The following is a 19,915-nucleotide window of genomic DNA, read 5'->3' as shown; positions in this document are numbered from 1 at the left end:
CAGGCAGCAATAGAGGTTATCAGCAGGGGCGTTGTCTCTACCAGGGATGTAATGAACCTTAAACTGGTATGGCTGCAAAGCAAGATACCATCTGATGATTCTCTCATCACTGTCCTTCATTCTCTGTAGCCACAGCAGGGTTTTGGGTCAGGGTTTTCTGGTCAGTTTGAAGGTTGAATTCTCTTCCCTGCAAATAATATTTGAATGAGTCAAGTGCCATTTAATGGCCAAGGCTTCCTTCTTCACCGTTGCGTAGAGGCTCTCCCTTGGTAGCAGCTTACGGCTGATGTAGGCAACAGGATGTCTTCCTCAAAGTAGCAGCCCTTTGCTTTGTTATTAGTATCATGATAAACAGACTCGAGAACTTGTTTGGGATTACTGGTCTTGTTTTAAAATGGTTTATATCATATCTGTCTGAGAGATCTTTTACTGTTTGCATGAATCATGTCACATCAGAATCAACAGTTTTGCCGTGTGGGGTACCTCAGGGATCTGTCCTGGGTCCAATTCTCTTTTTACTTTATGTATTTCCCCTAGGCCAAATTATCAAGCGCTATAAATATATCTCCTATCATCTCTATGCTGACGACATCCAACTATACTGTTCCTTCAAAATGTCTGAGTTTTATAAATTGTCTAATTTAAGTAATTGCCTGACAGAAATCAACAAATGGTTATATGACAATTTTCTCCAACTAAACTCTGATAAAACAGAAACTCTAATTATTGCTCCAGACCACATGGTCCCAGAAATTAGACAGCATATCAGCTTCTTAGACCCTTACGTAAAATCAAGCCTTAGAAATCTCGGTGTCTTATTTGACAGCTCGATGTCGCTCGAGCAGCATTCTAAGCAGCTGGTCCGAAACTGTTTTTATCATTTACGGAATATTTCTAAACTCAGACTAATGGTATCAAAGCTTGAACTTGAGATGATTATTCATGCTTTTATTTCTTCTCGTTTAGACTATTGTAATGGCCTTTTTACTTGTTTTAACAAATCAGCCTTAAATCGTCTTCAGACTGTGCAGAATGCTGCAGCACGTCTCTTAACAGGCACCAAGAGAAGATCACATATCACTCCAGTCTTGGCCTCCCTTCACTGGTTGCCTGTAAATTTTAGGTTTCATTTTAAAATTTTAGTTCTAACCTTTAGGGCCCTGCATGGTCAAGCTCCTCAATATTTATCTGACCTGCTGAAACTCACATCATCTTCTCGGGCTTTAAGGTCATTAGATCAGAGACTGCTGGTGGTACCACGCACTCGTTTTAAAACTCGTGGTGATCGGGCCTTTCAGACTGTGGCACCACGGTTGTGGAATTCTCTCCCACTGTCTCTTCGCTGCACGGACTCCATTGATTCTTTTAAGAAACAGCTGAAGACATTTTTATTTAGAAAAGCATTTGATTAATTTCTTCTTATGCTGTTTTTATAGTTTTATTGTTTTACATTGTTTTATTTACTGTTATATTGTTTTTATATTTCCATTTTCTGTGTTGTAAAGCACTTTGTGATTTTTATCTGTGAAAAGCGCTATATAAATAAATTTTACTTACTTACTTACTTGTTGACAGCGCTGCAAACCCTTGCCCTTCTCTCAAAGAGCTTCATGATTTAGTCACTTGAAATGATTTTCATTTCACAGGTGTGCCTTGTCAGGGTTCATTTGTGGAATTTCTTGCCTTCTAAATGGGGTTGAAACCATCAGTTGTGTTGTGCAGAAGTCAGGTTGGTACACACCTGACAGCTGTCAGAATTCATATTATGGCAGGACCTAATCAGCTAAGGAAAGAGAAACCACAGTCCATTATTATTTTGAGAACTACAGGTCAGCCAGTCTGGAAAACGTAAAAAAAACTTGCATGTGTCGCCAAGTGCAGTCGCAAAAACCATTAAGCGCTACAACAAAACTGGCTGACATGAGGACCGCCCCACCTCTGCTGCTGAAGACAAATTCTGAAAAAATGCTCGATAAATAATGAAGATAAATTCATCTGAGTCACTAGCCTCAGAAATCCCAAGTTAACAACACCTCAGATCAGAGCTCAGATAAATGTCACACAAAGTTCCTGTAGCAGACACATCTTGACATCAACTGTTCAAGGAAGACGGTGTGAATCAGGTCTTTATGGTCTGATAGCTGCTGGGAAACCACTACTAAGGAAAAACGATAAGCAGCAGAGATTTGGTTGGGCCAAGAAACACAAGGAAATTAGACCAGTGGAAATCTGTGCTTTGCATGGCTACTACAGCATCCTGCAGCAACATGCCATCCCATCCAGTTTGTATTTAGTTGGGCAATCATTTATTTTTCAGCAGGATAATGACCCCCAAAACCAGGATGTGTAAGGGCTATTTGACCAAGAAGGAGAGTGATGAGATGGTGGGCTAGATGGCCTGGCCTGCACAGTCACCTGACCTAGAGTTGAGTTGCACCCTGTCCAGAAATCCACTGCTGCCCCTTTTACTCATTGGACTCATTCAGTTCAAATACCAGGCAAAGCTTCTCCAGCAATGCTGTCTGACCTGCTGGCCATGGTAACCACATCACATGCAGAGGCGTTGACTGTTAGCACCACAGCGTGAGGTTTCCGAGTAATCCTGTTCTTTCAGGCTCTTCCTGTCTTTTCTACATACAAGAAACCCAAACTATAAGAGACACATAACTACTAAAAATCCAGACATGTCATATGTTTGGTTGTTTGGTCTATGTGTGCACTAGTTTGGCTTTTCTGTGTTATTTGTCGCTCCTTGATTATGTCTGTCTATGTAGTGCCCTTATTGCAGCCTTTCAAGTCATTTTCAGCTGTCTGTCTGTGTTTTATTTTTTTTTCTTTAGCTTGTGTCACTTTGTGGCTGGTTTTTCATCTGCGTGTTTTACTATTTTGCTGCCGTTTGCAGTCATTCAAGTCTCCTTTTTGGTTTTTATTTTTTCATCTAACATTTCAAGGTTTAAAGATTAACTTTAAACAAGTAATAATTAGATTTCCCCTGGTTAAGAAACCAATGAGCTGGGTAAAATCTAATTCTAATTCAGCCTTAAACAACAAATAATAGCAATAATAATTTCTGAACCACAGAGAGCAGTACCCACTCAGTACTTTGGGGAACTGTGGTTTGCTGAGGTTCAGATATCCGAAGTACGATAACCGGAAAGGAAGAACTGAAAACAGTTTTTTAGGCCGTGATTCATGCGTCATCCTCTCCAAACATCACAGATCACACCCTGTATTTTCACTTCCCGGCAGACTTGACAGTCAGCTGTCATACGCTCGCACTAACCGACACATGCAGTAAAAGGCGTACGGACTAAAAATACGTGTACAAACATTTAGAAGATTTATCCTATAAACACAAAATCAATGTATAAAAATGTGAAAAGCTACTCATTGTTTTCTTGTCTTAGGATATCTGATTATGTGAGCTTTTTTTCTTGGTTTTTTACACGATCGTTTGCAAATACCACCCCCTTCTCCCCCTATGCCGATGGTACGGTCCAAAATGCGGCGTCATATGACTCGCTGACTCACCGAACGACCTATAAAAAAGGCTCTACATGCGTTTATTCACTATTTCGTCGTTTTTCACTACCAAAACCTTGTCAAAATGCCGATGTGCGGAGGGCTTACCGATGTGAAGCAGGCCGATGAAGAAGTTCAGAAGATCTGTGATGCAGTGAGTAGAAAAGAGAGATTTTACACTTAACATTTTGTGCACACGGGGCCTGTTCTTCTTATTGATGTTGCTGTCATTGTTATTCAGATGAAGCCTCACGCAGAGCAGAAAACCGGGAAAAACTTCGAGGTTTTCACTGCAAAGAACTACAAAACACAGGTCGTTGCTGGGACCAACTACTTCATTAAGGTAATGTTCGTAATGCAAGCAGTGAGCTCAGTGGAAACACTGCAAAGCTCCGAGGTCTTGCATATAATAAAATATCATCAATAAGAGTATTAACTGTAAATAATCTGATCCATAAAGTGAAAACTAACGCGATTATCAGTGATTTTCTTTCTTTCTTTACCATCTCTAGGCTTATGTAGTTATGTGGTCATATATATAGAATTTCATGCAAACCTTAAACTGTTGATTTTCTAGTCTTAAGTGTCATTCATCACGGCTGATGCTTTTAATCTAAGTTTCCAGCCAAGTTTTGGTTAAATGTATTTAAATTTTGAGAAAAAATATGCAAAGGAAGATTAAAGTACATGTGTGCTTCACACTCCTGGTGTTAAAGGGCAAAACAAGCCATTCCAGTGCTTCCAGTACCTGTGTATGATGGCTTGGAACACATTTGCACAACACTCCCTCAGGGCTTCAATAAAGTCTCACAAGCAGAGATTTACTTTATTTTCTTAGTCTAAAATGACTCGTCCGGTTTTTTTTGATCACTCGAGCCATAGTCCACTCTGTAATGAAGACATGAACGCCTCCTTTCCTACATGTTAGCATGTTGTGTGGTCAGCGTGGCTTATGTTATCACGAGTACTTCTATGTGCACATTAAGTATCTCTTCTAACTTTTTCTTGTACTTCCTTGCAGGTCCATGTGGGCGGAGACGAATGCGTTCACCTCCGTGTTTACAAGAAACTCCCGTGTTATGGAGGAGAGCTCGAGCTGTCCAGTGTGCAACACCCCAAGAGTCACGATGACAGTATTGAGTACTTCTAATGGGAGAACGAACCAGCCAAAGCATCAGTGCCTTCAGGCTGTAGTCTTGTAGTAATCCATTCATAACCTGCCTCTTGACAAACATGTGCAGTTTCCTTTGCTTATATGTAACAATATACTGTAGATGGTAGATGTAAGGTAAAGTGGAACACTTTTATACAAGGTGCATAAATAAATTAAGCAGATTTTTCTTCTATTGTGGTGTATGATTTGTGAAATGCCTGCATATTATCTGAAAGCAAACTCATTTCTCTTTCCTAACATAAGACACATTTGCAGTATCTTTAGTAAATGTGGCAGCTATAGACATGTCTTGCACAAGTGATTGATGGATTTTAGCACACAATGTTTGTGTTCAGACCCGCAAAAACATTTTTGTAGCAATAATCATGTCAGACTGAACTCTGAACACAATTTTGTTTAAAATGACATCTTTTGGAGAGTTCTTTCATCTAGCTTGCCCTCCTTTTTGAATGCTTACATGAAAGAGACATAATACACAGTTGAGTCTGATATGAGGCAGGGGTCTCATTGATTTAAATCAACTTTTTCTACTTTTAGGATGCGTTTTGTTCTTTTACACTAATCAATAGAAAGTTGCTCAATTTTCTCCAGCGCTGAAACATTTCTGTCCTGATGGGAGTGATCCTTGTGCAATAGTCTAAACATCTAGAAGGCTCAAGGGTCACTGAATGGTTTAAGTTCATAAATACTATCAGTCATTTGTTATACATTAAGTGCATCTTGACAGTGCTTTCCAAAAACATTGTTAAAACCCCAAATTATTTGAAATTATCTTCTAAGACTGGTGTTTCAACCTCCAATGGAGCTCTGTAGGTTTGAGGATTCATGATCAAGGTGAAACTGTGCTGGCAACGTGTGGTAGCCAACATCGTACATTTGAAATGTAAGACGACCCATGCTACCATGACATGCTATTCCATAGCATAGGTAAAGAAAAACTTTCGCTTTAAGATTTCCAGTTATTCAAGTTTTCAGTGGTCCAAAGTTCACAAATGAACTGTACATAACACAGAACAGTGTACAGGGAAAATATGATTTAAGCAATCTTAAATGACAATAAGTCACATGCTGTATTTGAACATGTCGAGACTGTCGGGCAAACCTCAAATCACACTTCCCAACTCTGACTTGGAAAAAAAAAAGGTGGTCAGTGGGTTGTCAGCAGTATTTTGTTGGCAGACTTTGGCATTAGTCAGCCTATGATTGTTTTTATCTTGTGACTGACATTCATCTTTGTTAATCACACGCAATGTGATCCCATTGATGACTCAAGTTGCAGATATTTCACCATAGTCTATGCAGTCTGTGTCTACAAACATATTGTAAATATGCATCAGATTGAAATGACACGCTTTAGATTGATTTTCTTGTGGAAAACATTAAAATCACACTGTTCCTCTACTAGAAAATATAAAAAAAGGTTTGCACATGCTTTGTGACACTGTTTGCCACATTGGTTGGATTTCTTGCAAGAAATCAGAGGGCTGTTGGCAAAAAAGTGTAGAGGGTATTTAATTACAAAGCTCTAGGTGCAGATGGATTTTACATTAAAAAACACTGATTATTCACACTTCATACATTTACATTAAGTCATGAACAGTCAGCAAGATTTCTTGTTAAAAGAAGCACAAATATGACAAAAGAAGCGGCACTGCAATAAAATAATCACAGGAGGATGTCACAGTACTGGATCTCACTGAAACGTTGGACATATCAGAGTGTATTTTTATTATGTATTCATTGACAACAGACTCATTGTGATTTCAATAATAAAGTTAATTCAGTTCTCTTGTTCATAACGACATATATTTTTGTTGTGAACTATTTGCAAAGAGTCAAGGTGTCTGAAAAAACAACAGCGAAGACAAAGCAAATGGATGTTCCCCCAAATGCTAGGTAAAAGCTACACAAAAGAAAATAGTCACAAGTTAAAGAGACAAAGAAACAGCAAAGTGCAAAGAGAGCCTCCACTGATCCTGAGACCGTCTGCAGGTCCGTCTCTGTCCTCAGATTCCAAACATTCTAAAAAAGAGAAAAAACGTCTTCAGGTCTTAACGTTCTTTGAGAGATGTCCAAACTATTCTTTGAAACATGTGAGCACTGCTGTTGAGTCTCTGTTTCACAACCAGAAGTTACATTCCTCAGAGTTGAAATGTGACAAGTAGAAATTGTTGGTCTTTAACCCCACGACCCAGCTGCCATAGGCAAAACCTGGATTCATTGCAAAACATAACATCTCTCAGCATGTTCATGTTCAGTGCATGTGTTGCTAATATCATTGCAGATTGTCTGGGTAGAGTGGCATCAACCAAAACTTTGCAAATCTGTAGCAGACTGCTTACGGTTTCTAAGTGCTGACAGTGACAGTACGGTAACGGTCTGCTTGTGGTGCCGTCTTCTTAGGACACCAACTTCTCTGCTTGTCTCTGACATAGAACTCGCTCTTCAGTCTGGAGATGGTATTAAGGCTCACTCAGAATAATTTTGCATATTGGTTTTGTGGAACATCAGCTTGAAGTTGCCCTGTGGCACAGGCCCTATCCACATCAGTTAAATGTAGTATGCTTGGAGCAGACCTACGCCGCATCAAATTGCAAAAAGACCATCAAATCTTCTGAGTATATATGCAGTTGGGTTATATGCCATACTGTTGGCTTTAGAATAGGTGGAATGGTTATTTATTTGTTTTTGTCTGAATGTATTATTGTAGGGTCTTCCTTACAATATAAAGTGCCTTGAGGCGACTGTTGTTGTGATTTGGCGCTGTATAAATAAAACTATAGGTATAGGTATACATATAGGTATTGTGGGTAATGAAAGAGCAGATAGGTTGGCTAAAGAAGCTGTTAAAAAAGTAGATGTTGATGTGCAGATATCAAAAGTATAGTCTGGAAAGAAAGTAAGAATTTATGGAAACTGACTTGGTCATAGCAAAGTAAAAGGGAGAGATTTATATAGGGTACAACACACAATAGAAGTTAAGAGAAGTAGAGGAATAATTAGGCAGGAGGAGATATTAATAAGGGGAATACGAACAGGTCATTGTTTTCCGAATGGCACTCTCCTTAGAATGAGGAAACATTCGACTGGTTTATGTAACTGGTGGAAACGGTTGAACATGTACTTATTATTTGCAGGAAGTATGCCAGTCAAAGGAGAGTGTTGAGGGTAGAAATGGGTGGTACTACAGAGCAGAAAAGTCTGAAAAGGTAGTTGAGTGATTAAGTCATGATGAAGGAAAAGGAGTGTTTTTTTGAGAAATACTGGACTCATCAAGAGGATCGAAGGTTTTGGAAGCGATGTAACAGTAAAACCCAGGAGATGGCAGCAGTGCAACATCTTTGGATGCAAGCTGCCATTAAAAATGAAGGAAGAAGAAGAAGATTCTTTGGCGGCAGACAGGATTTGACAAATTACCATTATTCTTTTTATCAATCTCTTTACTTGTTTTTGGAGTTCTTTGCAAAACTGCAAGTCTCTGCAATCACCCCTTCAGTTAAAAAAAAACCTGCAGACCTGGCATATTGATCTGAGTCAAGTTTGATAGCTTATCTCTCGAACAGTCAGCTTAAAGAAGAATTTGCAAAGCTCATTTTGTTTATTTAAGATACTTTTTGACAGACACAGCTGTGCCACATAATGGAGTTTTGTAAGACATTTATATCAGACTACAGACTGACAGGACTGCAAGAAACACCTCTTAGTCATCGCCCTTTTTAGTCATCTAAAGAAAAGTTCATATAAAAGCTTAGGTTTTATCTGTTTTAAAGACATTTAAAATTTAAGACACAATTACACAAGTAGATATTTGGAGAAGACAGCGTAAGCAAACATTTAGGGTCTGTGGTTACACATATTGCTCCACCTATCATGTGTTAGAGCCACCTTCCAGTAAGTTTCCAGGTCACTTATCCAGTACATGTACTCGGAAGACCATCATGACAAAGATCCCATCCAACCTTTTCAATGTGATCACACTTTGTTTTTTTGCTACTCACACCCTGTACTTCCACTCACTACCTGTTGTGCCAAAAACTAATTTCCAGTGTTTCCGTGTTTTGTTTTGCTTTTAAAATGCGTAATTCGTATGTTTGTAAATACACTTTGGTGAACAGGGTTTTATTAGTCCTTTATTTATCCAGGTAAAAAAAATCTCATTGAGATTAAAAATCTCATTTTCAAGAGAGACCTGGTTTACATAGGGGTTATATATAAAATGTAAAAATGGCCTGTTTTTCAGGTATCTGTATAACTCTGTGTTATTGTATTTACATTGCAACCAATCCGGTCCGTATGTGTCCACTTAAACTATGTTTAGAGAACTATTGTTATATTTGTTGCAGTTTCTGCTGTCCTCTTGGCCAGATTACTCTTAAAAAAAGACACTTTTAATGTCAATGCGAGATTATTTTTAACTGGATAAATAAAGGATATGTAAAAGTCAGTGCCAAAAACTGATTGCGGATTCTACCTTCTTACAGAAATGTTGTTTGTGGCTCAAGATGACTTGATATTATTCGCGAAGGCAATGTTCAGCACAAAGTTACACTGATGCGTGAGGGATACGTTTGACATATGTTTTGCATAGAGCAACAATTTATTTATAGCAGTACAGTAATCAGTTTCTAGTAAATACTGGAAATCAGTTTTTGGCAGACGATCATTTTTTGGTACAACACCGGCAGACTCGAGCGTCAGCTCAGACTAACCCACACATGCAGTAAAAAACGGACAAAAAATGGACAAAAGTAATTATTTCCGTATGTAAGTGTGCTTCTCTTTTTTTTCATAATGTTGGCAAATACCGCCCCGCCCACAACCCCCTTCTCCCTAAGATGATGGTACGGTCCAATATGTGTTTATGTGGGGTTTTTTTTTTTTTTAGCCTACAAACAAACGCATCTTTTTCCGTGCGCTGGTCCAAAATGCGGAGTCTTGTGAATTGGCGTGTGTTCATAACCTTTTTGGTCGTTTTTTACCAACAAAATGTTGTCGGAGTAAAAATGATCGGAGGGTTGACCGAGGAGAAGCAGGCTGATGAAGCAGTTCAGAAGATCTGTGATGCAGTGAGTAGAAAAGTGAGATTTGACACTCGCACACACGGGGCCTGTGCTTCATGTTGGTGTTGCTGTTATTGTTCTTCAGATGAAGCCTCTCGCAGAGCAGAAAACCGGGAGAAACTTCGAGGTTTTCACTGCAGAGAGCTACAAAACGCAGCTCGTAGCTGGGACCAACTACTTCATTAAGGTAATGTTTGTAATTCAAGCGTTTATGTGGTAATTTATATGGAGGTTCATACAAAACTTAAACCGTTATGGTTAAAACTGTCACAGCCATAACAGAGCTCAAAAAATGTTTTGTTTGTGAACACTAGTGCCATCATGCACTATAGCCAAAGAAGTGGATGCCCCTTTTCCACATTGTAAGATAGTTTATTTACTTTCCAGCTCTTTAAAACTTCGCAGCAAAATGTTGAGGAAAAGCACCGAGTTTTTTAAATGGACTAACAATTAGGTGGAGTTATTGCTGCGAGTAACACAAAAGTACAAAGTTGCAAAAGCGAGTGAGAATGAAAGAATTTGAAGAAAAGCTATCTGGAGCATGTACAAACTGATATTAATCTTTAATAGGGCTGTCAAAATTGATAGCAAACAAAACTACTGCTGTGTAATGTCCTCCGTCATCTTAGTTTGTGAACACTAGAAACATTGTGCACTCTATATAGATGAAGATGTGGATTCTCCTTTTCACATGTTAGCATGTTGTTTGGCCCGCAGCTGTGGCTTACATTACCACAGCTGTGATAAAATGATCAGGATTACTTCTATGTGCACATTAAGCATCTCCTTTAAGTTTCCTTGTATTTCCTTGCAGGTCCATGTGGGAGGAGGCGAATATGTTCACCTTCGTGTTTACAAGAAACTCCCGGCTTATGGAGGAACGCTCCAGCTGACCAGACTGCAGCACCCCAAGAGTCAACATGATACTATTGCGTACTTCTAATGGGAGAACGAACCAGCCAAAGCATCAGTGCCCACAGTAGTGTCATTGTAATCCATTAATAACCTGCCTCTTCATGAGGGGAAAGCTTTCTTTGTTTCCATATAACAACATACTGCAGATATTGGAAATAAGACAAACTAGATCAGTTAAATACGAGGTGGGTAAATAAATAAAGCAGAATTTTTTTTTGTGTGTGTGTGTGTGTGTGTGTAATTGTAAGATACATTCTGTGGTCATAGGGGCTATTTTTAAAGTATGTGATTGGTTGGGGAATTGAACTGCCTCACAATTCACCACTTATGTGACTCACTTCAGAGATGCCATCAGAATAGCAAGGATAACCAGCGCAGTTTCAAAGAAACAAATAAAACATCTACTTTTGTCCATAGTGAAACAGATAATACGTTTGAAATAAACATTATGCTTTAAAAAGAGCTGTAAAATAGTGAGACTGTCATGGTGAATTGGGTTGAAGGACTCAGGTGCGAGACTTCTTGCAGAGTGACAGTGAATTTATTCACAGTGAAAAAAAATAAGGCAGCAGTTCGAGTCTGTAATCCAAAAGGGCAGCGCAGTGATACAGTGACTTCTCCCTGCGGTGACAGTGCAGTGATTATCCAAAACTACTTGTTCTTGTGCCCGCTCCTCCTCCGATCCCTGGATCCTGGAGGCAGATGAGAAAAACACACGCACGGTAACTTAAACGTTCTCTCTCCTTCACAAACTAGGTACGCTAATCACGACTACGCTACCCGGTTTAGCTCAACGTTCCAGCGTTGGTTGTGACCCGACCGCACTGTTAAATAGGTCTGCTTTGGATTAGTAGCAGCCGGCGAAGTGATTAAGCACAGGTGCGGCGATTCCAGCTCAGGATGCTCCCCCCGGGTCAGCTGCCGTTCCGTGCCATGGCTTCCGGAAGTACATGTTCCCGGATACAAACACGTGCACAGGATGGAGAGGAGAACACCACAAAGTACACACAAACACAACAAAAATTGGCAAGGCGACCGGTGAAAACTGTCTAGCCGTGGCAGAGACATCTATAGTCTGTGCTGTAACCCAGCAGTATTGAGACATCGCTCTGGCAGTGTGTTTGGGATCATCATCTCACTGAAAAACGAAGCCATCTGGTTGTTGTAAAGGGGTTTTCTCATGACCATGGAAATGATTCTGCGATCATCCACCCCGGTTGTCTTTCTTTGACATTCAGGTCTTTTTTGCATTGCTGATTTCACCAATCCTTTGTTTCTTTCTCAGGATAGAATAGAATAGAATAGAATTCAACTTTATTGTCATTGCACATGCACAGGTAACAGGGCAACAAAATGCAGTTTGCATCCATCCAGAAGTGCTTTAGTGATATAGATATATTACAATATATATTAGCAATAATATAGATATGTAAGTAGATTACAGAAATGGGTCTATTATGGTATGTTATAATGTACACGGTATGAAGTATGTTGTGAATATTCTATAACTATAAGTATGTACAGGCTGTAGTGAGTACAAGCTATGTACAGGCTATGAACAGGATATAAATATGAAAAACTATACAGAATATGAAATAAATAACTTCACAGAAATCTGAGATATACAGCTATACAGAAATGGGAACTATGCAAGTTGTAAACAGTTGTAGGGTTAAAAATTATCGTATGTACAGAATGATTATTTACACAGAGCTATACAGTAGTGCAGTTAAGATAAGTGAGGGTGTCGATAGTTTCTACAGAGGCTATATAAAGTGCTAGTGGTTGTGAGTGGTGGTTCAGTCCATGTTATTATTGTGTGTTTGAGGGTACGGTTGTCCATTGTGGGTGTGTGTATGTTCAGTCCGTGTGTTAACGTGGGTCAGATGTCAGGAGGCAGAGTTCAGGAGTCTGACAGCTGTGGGGAAGAAGCTGTTCCGGTACCTGGTGGTCTTAGTCTGGAGGCTCCTGTGGCGCCTCCCAGAGGGCAGGAGGGTGAAGAGTCCATGTGATGGGTGACTGGGGTCTTTGATGATTTTCCCAGCCCTTTTCAGACACCGCTTCCTGTAGATGTCTTTTATGGCAGGAAGTGGTGCTCCGGTGGCGCGATGGGCAGTTTTCACGACCCTCTGCAACGCCTTCCGGTCCGAGGCAGAGCAGTTCCCGTACCAGACTGTTATACAGTTGATCAGGATGCTCTCGATGGTGCAACGATAGAAGTTCACCAGGATGTCTGAGGACAGGTGGTTCTTCCTCAGAGTCCTCAAGAAGAAGAGGCGCTGGTGAGCCTTCTTGACCAGCTTGGAGCAGTTGGTCGCCCAGGTGAGATCCTCGGAGATGTGAACTCCCAGGAACTTGAAGCTGCTCACACGCTCCACAGCCGTCCCCTTAATGTGGATGGGTGGATGTGGGTCAGCATTCCTCCTGTAGTCCACAATGAGCTCCTTGGTCTTCTCGGTGTAAAGCAGCAGGTTGTGTGTGTGATGTACCAAACTGTAAATTTTGCCACTCCTAATAATGTAGCAATTTCTTGGATGGGATTTTCCCATTTTCACAGCTTGAGGATGGCTTGTTCCACCTACACGGAGAGCTGCTTTGACTGCATGTTGTCTATTCACTAGTGATGTGCGATACCACTGATTTCCTTTCCGATCCAATACTAAGTAAAATTCAGGGTGGCATCGACAATACTGATCCGATACTTTGTACAAAAATGTAATGTTTTATTGTATTTCAAATTATAGCTTCATAATGATTACAGGACATCAGACTACTTGTTCTTATTGCTTAATAATGCAGAATTATATAGAAATAAAAAAACAACAACCCTGAAGTTGTGTGCTATTTGAACACTTGCCTGCCTGCAGCACTAAAGGACTCTTACAAGATGTCTGTCTCGCCCTAGCTGCACCTTCCTCTCCCCATTTTCAGTTCCCCTCAACATAAGCTCATCATAGTCTGTGATATGATTTACTCTGAGGTGTTTGATGAGGTTAGTGGTGTTGCCACAACACCTCACTGTCTTGCCACATGTATCGCAAACCACGTCTTGGCTGTTTGTGGAGGTAAAATACATCCATACATGACTCCATTTACGCTTGGCCATTGTTGAGTGTGCACGCCAAAGGGCTGCGACATTTATACAGCCTTATTTTGCATATGACTATTGTAGACTATTAGCTGTAGGCCTGAGAGTGTGTGTAATTGTTTAGAGGGAAAGGAATTTATGGACACTGGGGGTCTGCTGTGATAAAAGGAGACAGGAAGCTACAGTTGGGGGTTGCTGATGCTGATGCTTTAACCTGAATCTAATAAACAGTCATAATTGTTATAACTTAGAAGTAGGTTTGCAGGAGACTCTCCACCTTATCTGTAAATGTAAGACAACAAGAGGCCAATGGCCCAGTGGATGCAGAGTGGGGGTCTCAGTGTTTGTAATATGTTAACTGTGTTTTGTATGTTGTCTAGAGGAATTTGGTGTAGCTTGGGTGAGGAGATTACTTTTATGACCCCCAGGATGTACGACGCACCCACACCTACATGCACACTCACTCATGTACTCATGCATACACACACAGACACACAGAGTTTGCAGGACACCATGGGGGTTTTATGATAGGGTTGCTTCTACAAAACTGTGTTTCACAGACAAAGGAGGGAAGATTTGCACCGGCCTTGCACATCTCCCCTTCTAGAAGATGCATGCTTAAATGAAGATGAATAAAGGTTTTGTGAAAATGACTACTGAGTCCGGTGCTGTCTCTGGATGCCTGGAGGAATAAAAAAGAACCGGGGTGAAACTGATTTCGTAACACTATGTAAGTCGGAAGAGGAAGTAGTTCCTTCCAAGTTAGATGATCCGAATGATATAGTTTCTTTCCACCATGTTCCTGTTAGTGATAAACTACAAATTTACTCCAAATTACTAAAAAAAATGATATTTTAATATGAAAATCGATTCTTGAACATTAATAACTATAACTGTAACTGGAGGAATTGATATTTGAACCAAAAACTTCAATATTGATCTGCACAACACTACTGTTCACAGCAAAATATTCCAAATGCAAGCACCACACCTCAAATCAGCTCAAGGCCATTTATCTGCTTAATTGATAATGACATAATGAATGAATTGCCCACATCTGCATAGCACATAGCGTTTGAGTCAATTGTCCAATTACTTGTAGTTCTTTTAAAAAGAGGGTGGCATATGTTAAGTAGCTGAAACTCTTAAACCCTTCATCCAATTTGAATGTGGATACCCTCAAATGAAAGATGAGAGACATTGTGTCCATAACATAACTATAATATTGTTCAGTAAGAAGTTGAGAGAATTATTTGAACCAAAAACTTCAAATTTGGATTCATCTCTCCATAAGACCTGTGGCCACTGATATTCAGTGCAGTTCTTGTGTAACTTTACATATTTCAGCTTTCCTTGAAAATGGTAAACGGTAGATGGACCGACTGTGTCAGATATTTTTTCTCATTTCTGAGGGCAATGCTTTCAGATACAGTTAATCCGTTGTAGGTTGATTTTTGTTTTGTTGTTGTTGTTGTTTTTTCTTTAGGTCTGCCACTCACTTGTTGTTCAGTTTCTTCATTTTTTTAAGAACTGTAGATTATACTAAGTTATACCAGCTTTTGGCTAACAGCTCATTGGAAATCACCTTCTGGTGCAAAAATACTGATTTATGTATGTCAAATGGTGCTTTTTTGTCATTTTTCATAGATTTAACAAAAGAAATGGGAACAAATTATTTATTTCTGGAACAAGCTGCAAATAACAAAGTGCCTAAAGATAAGTTAACTGGTTCCTCTCTTGAGTTAGTTTTTTTTTTTAAATGCTCGAATGATTAATATGTCAGTGTAAATTGCCCTAACAAATAAAACTATTCCTCTGAAAGTGCTCAGGCATAAGGACTGGTCTGAAAATAAGTGGAAAAACATCCAGAGCTCAAGGTTTTTTTTTTTTTTTAAAAGACAAGTGAACAATGAATTACAATAAGTTAGACATGATGAAATAAAGGCATGAATAACAGTAATTCTGAGCAATCAATCAATCAATCAATCAATCAATCAATCAATCAATCAATCAATCAATCAATCAATCAATCAATCAATCAATCAAGGCTTTATTCGCCACGTGCAGGTTGCCCTGCAGTGAATTAGGACCCCCCGAAGCAAACACAGCAGCCATCCTGCCCAGCGCTACCATTAAGCTGAGACAGTGTCCTTCACCTTGCTAGGCTAAGTAAACAGTCTTCCAGCCAACCCAGGTGGCCTTGCATGGAATGGGAAGGAACAGTCTAAACACAGTCCATTATCAGGGTGTTTTTGTCGGTTCCAGCCTTGCGACCGCAGCTGGCGCCGAAGGGGTATCCACATGTGTCAAAATGCCGATGTGCGGAGGGCTTACCGAGGAAAAGGAGGCTGATGAAGAAGTTCAGAAGATCTGTGATGCAGTGAGTAGAAGACAAAGATTTTACACTCACAACTTTATGCACACACGGGGCCTGTGCCACGGCCTCTCTGTGTGAGGATCTAAACGTATTCTACGCTAGATTCGACACAGCGAACACCATGAGACCGGACAGTGTGCGCACCGCGGATGACGTCAGTGCGCACACTGTGTCTGAGGAGGATGTGCGGAAGTGCTTCAGGAAGGTGAACGCACGCAAAGCTACTGGTCCGGACGGGATTCCCGGCCGCGTCCTCAAGTCATGCGCGGCTCAGCTGGCTGGAGTGTTCACGACACATCTTCAACCTTTCCCTCTCTCTGTCTGTAGTCCCAGCCTGCTTCAAAATGGCCACCATCGTCCCTGTACCCAAATCCTCCACCATCTCCTCATTGAACGACTGGCGACCTGTAGCCCTGACCCCCATCGTAGCAAATGCTTCGAGAAGCTGGTCAGGGACTTCATCTGCTCTGCACTACCCGACTCACTGGACCCTCTACAGTTCGCATACCGCCACAACAGGTCCACTGATGATGCCATAGCCCTGACACTACACACTGCCCTGTCACACCTGGAGAAGAGAGACACGTATGTGAGAATGCTGTTTGTAGATTACAGCTCAGCATTCAATACCATCGTTCCCTCGAAGCTGGACAGGAAACTGCAGGATCTAGGACTGAGCAGCTCCCTCTGCAGCTGGATCCTTAGCTTCCTGTCTGACAGACGCCAAGGTGGTCAGACTGGGCAGCATCACCTCATCCCCCATCACACTGAACACTGGTGCTCCACAGGGGTGTGTACTGAGCCCTCTCCTGTACTCACTCTACACCTACGACTGCACAGCCACTAACAACTCCAACATCATTGTGAAGTTTGCGGACGACACTACAGTGGTGGGTCTTATCACCAACGGTGATGAGACGGCTTACAGGGAGGAGGTCAGCGCCCTGACCCACTGGTGTCAAGACAACCATCTCACCCTCAACGTCGCAAAGACAAAGGAGTTGATAGTGGACTTCCGGAGGTGCAGAGAAGTACACACCCCCATCACCATCAACGGCGCTGCTGTGGAGAGAGTGAGCAGCTTCCGGTTCCTTGGTGTACATCTGGCTGAGGATCTTACGTGGTCAGTACACACAAACAAAACAGTGAAGAAGGCGCAGCAGCGCCTCTTCTTTCTCAGGAGACTGAAAAGATTGGCATGAGCCCCCGCATCCTCAGGACCTTCTATCACTGTGCCATTGAGAGCATCCTCACTGGATGCATCACCACCTGGTATGGCAACAGCACCGCCTACAACCGCAAAGCTCTCCAGCGAGTAGTGCGGTGCTCTGAACGGATAATTGGAGGTGAGCTTCCCTCCCTCCAAGACATCTACTAGGAAGCGGTGCCTGAGGAAAGCGGGGAGGATCATCAAGGACTCCAGTCACCCCAGCCATAAACTGTTCAGACTACTTCCATCAGGAAGGAGGTTCTGCAGCATCCGGTCCCGTACCAGCAGACTGAGAGACAGCTTCTTCCATCAGGCCATCAGACTGCTGAACACGTCATAGACACCTCAGCTTCACTACTGGAACTTCAACATTATGCACTCCATACTGTACAGTAATGCCACTGTTTTGCACATGTCTCAACTCTGTATATTTTTATATATTTTATTTATTGACTCTATTTAATTTGTAAAATATGTGTACACACACACACACAAACAAATTTTATTTGTATACATTTTGCATATACTATTATATATTGTACATATATTTATTAGTTTCAGATTTAGCCATTCGTATATTTTGCCTGTTTATGTTATTGTATTTTGCACAACTCTGTTGCTTGTGAAGCTCGCACACAAGAATTTCACTCGCATGTGCTGTACCAATGTACCTGCACATGTGATGTGACAATAAAAGTGATTTGATTGATTGATTTGATGTAGATGCTATTGTCATTTTTATTTAGATGAAACCTCTCTCAGAGCAGAAAGCCAAGAGAAACTTTGAGGTTTTCATTGTACAGAGCTACAAAACACAGGTCGTATGGGACCAACTACTTCATTAAGGTAATGTTTGTAATGTAAACAGTGGCAACTTTACAAATCTCTTCAATATAAAAACATATCATCAATAAGAGTATTGATGGTAGATGATCTGATCTCTCAGGGGAAACTAAAGCGATGATCACTGGATTTTTTTTTCAGCTACTGCTTCTACACTCTGCGCTTATGTGGTTTTATATTTATGCAGAGGCTCATACAAAACTTTTAGACTTTTTAGCCTGAAATGTTACTTATCACTGCAAAATTTGAGAGAAACCTGCAAAATAAAATGAAAATTCATGTGCACTTCATACTGTTTCAGCCATGAACAGAGCCCAACAAACGTTCTGTTTGTGAGCCATCAGGCACTCTATATATATGAAGGTATAGATTCTCCTTTTCTACATGTTAGCATGTCGTTTGGCTAGTGTGACTTACCACAGCTGTGTTAAAATGATCAGCAGTACTTCTAAGTGCACATGATCTCCTTTAACCTTTCTTGTACTTCCTTGCAGCTCTATGTTGGAGATGAAGAATATGTTCACCTCCGTGTTTATGAAAAACTCCCGTGTGATGGAGAAGAGCTCGAGCTGACCGATCTGCAGCACCCAAGACTCAATATGAGAGTATTGAGTACTTCTAATGGGACAATGAACCAGCCAAAACATCAGTGCCTACAGCCTGTACTCTCATTGTAATCCATTAATAACCTGCCTCTTCATGAGGGAAAAGCTTTCCTTGTTTACATATAATAACATACTGTAGATAATGGAAGGCAAAGTTGATCAGTTAAATACGAGGTGGGTAAATAAATGAAGCTGATTATTTTTTTTCTGTTGTAATTTCTAATTTTGTGAAATACCTGCAGTTTCAGGAGCAGACCCTATTTCTTCATTTGTCACACTGAAAGAGGCCAGACAATTGCATAATCAGTGAAGGTAAACACGTCTCTTTCCTAATATGGGCAACAGGTAATCAATATAAAATATGTATATTTTTGGGGAAATGGTGCAGACCTTTTGTGCTCAAAGCTGATGAGGGACCACTGGACGTGGAAGACGTTGTCACTGACCACCTTTGGTTTGCTGTCTTTGACCAGGAACTTGAAGTTGTCCATGGTTTCCTGGACGTTCTCCTGATGAAACACGTACCCAGACCCAGATTGATATCGGCTACGAAGCAATAAGGCCACATTAGTAATGATCAAAAACTAGCGTTGTGCATTGCGCACTAGCACAAGACAAAGAAGACTGGAGCAGAGAACTTCTAAATTTGAAATCTCGCTCTGACTTCTGGTTTCATTGGATTACAAGATAGTCCAAAATGGACTGCCTTGTAATGAATAAGGCATGGCACTGTTTCATTTCAGGTCAGACACATGAATACAGTTTGAACTAACGGGGTTATCTAAATGTATTTTTCTGTTTGGGGTTTTTAGTGTTAGTGCTTCTTCATCAGTTCATTCATGTTCATGCATTTGTTTTTCATGTTTCAATTACTTCTTGTTTTCAGTAGCAGTTGGCTTGATTTATTACTTTGTTACCACCATGTTTTCTTCTACCCAGCAACGCTTTCCTGATCCTCCAGAGGATCCCAAGGAGATCTCAGGCCAGATGAGACATAAAGTATAAGCTCTCCAGTAGTTTCTGGGTCTTACTCATAATTGCCTTTGAGTTAGGTGTGCACTGATAATCTCCAAAGGGAAAATACCCAGGCAAGATCCCACTGGATGTCTTAGAACATAACA

General features: G+C 40.7%; 2 protein-coding genes and 1 pseudogene across 2 annotated transcripts; all 3 read left to right on the top strand.

The window, feature by feature from the left end:
- The first annotated feature begins 3,498 nt into the window (after positions 1–3,498).
- Positions 3,499–4,868, top strand: LOC102309442 (cystatin-B). Its single transcript, XM_005912272.3, has 3 exons — positions 3,499–3,676; positions 3,764–3,865; positions 4,544–4,868. Exons 1-3 carry the CDS (start codon positions 3,608–3,610, stop codon positions 4,670–4,672), a joined length of 300 nt encoding a protein of 99 aa, XP_005912334.1. The 5' UTR covers positions 3,499–3,607; the 3' UTR covers positions 4,673–4,868.
- A 4,703-nt stretch (positions 4,869–9,571) lies between these two features.
- On the top strand, positions 9,572–10,888 carry LOC121811751 (cystatin-B-like). The gene is made up of 3 exons (XM_005912271.2): positions 9,572–9,762; positions 9,842–9,943; positions 10,571–10,888. The coding sequence occupies exons 1-3, from the start codon at positions 9,622–9,624 to the stop codon at positions 10,697–10,699; spliced, it is 372 nt and encodes a 123-aa protein (XP_005912333.1). The 5' UTR covers positions 9,572–9,621; the 3' UTR covers positions 10,700–10,888.
- Positions 10,889–16,070: 5,182 nt separating this feature from the next.
- LOC121815717 lies at positions 16,071–18,861 on the top strand (annotated as a pseudogene).
- Positions 18,862–19,915: the final 1,054 nt, after the last annotated feature.

Source organism: Haplochromis burtoni, unplaced genomic scaffold (genome assembly GCF_018398535.1).
Source record: "Haplochromis burtoni strain Fernald_Lab_line unplaced genomic scaffold, NCSU_Asbu1 Contig_1, whole genome shotgun sequence".
Lineage (NCBI taxonomy): Eukaryota > Metazoa > Chordata > Actinopteri > Cichliformes > Cichlidae > Haplochromis > Haplochromis burtoni.
The sequence above is the reverse complement of the archived record's forward strand: the minus strand, read 5'-3'. Positions and strand labels throughout refer to the sequence as shown.

Bases quoted from the DNA above. Each gene is read 5' to 3' on its own strand.
- LOC102309442 (XM_005912272.3), top strand. From the start codon at position 3,608: ATGCCGATGTGCGGAGGGCTTACCGATGTGAAGCAGGCCGATGAAGAA. The intron at 3,677-3,763 runs GTGAGTAGAAAA...ATTGTTATTCAG, and splicing joins TTCAGAAGATCTGTGATGCA to ATGAAGCCTCACGCAGAGCA. The intron at 3,866-4,543 runs GTAATGTTCGTA...ACTTCCTTGCAG, and splicing joins GGACCAACTACTTCATTAAG to GTCCATGTGGGCGGAGACGA.
- LOC121811751 (XM_005912271.2), top strand. From the start codon at position 9,622: ATGCGGAGTCTTGTGAATTGGCGTGTGTTCATAACCTTTTTGGTCGTT. The intron at 9,763-9,841 runs GTGAGTAGAAAA...ATTGTTCTTCAG, and splicing joins TTCAGAAGATCTGTGATGCA to ATGAAGCCTCTCGCAGAGCA. The intron at 9,944-10,570 runs GTAATGTTTGTA...ATTTCCTTGCAG, and splicing joins GGACCAACTACTTCATTAAG to GTCCATGTGGGAGGAGGCGA.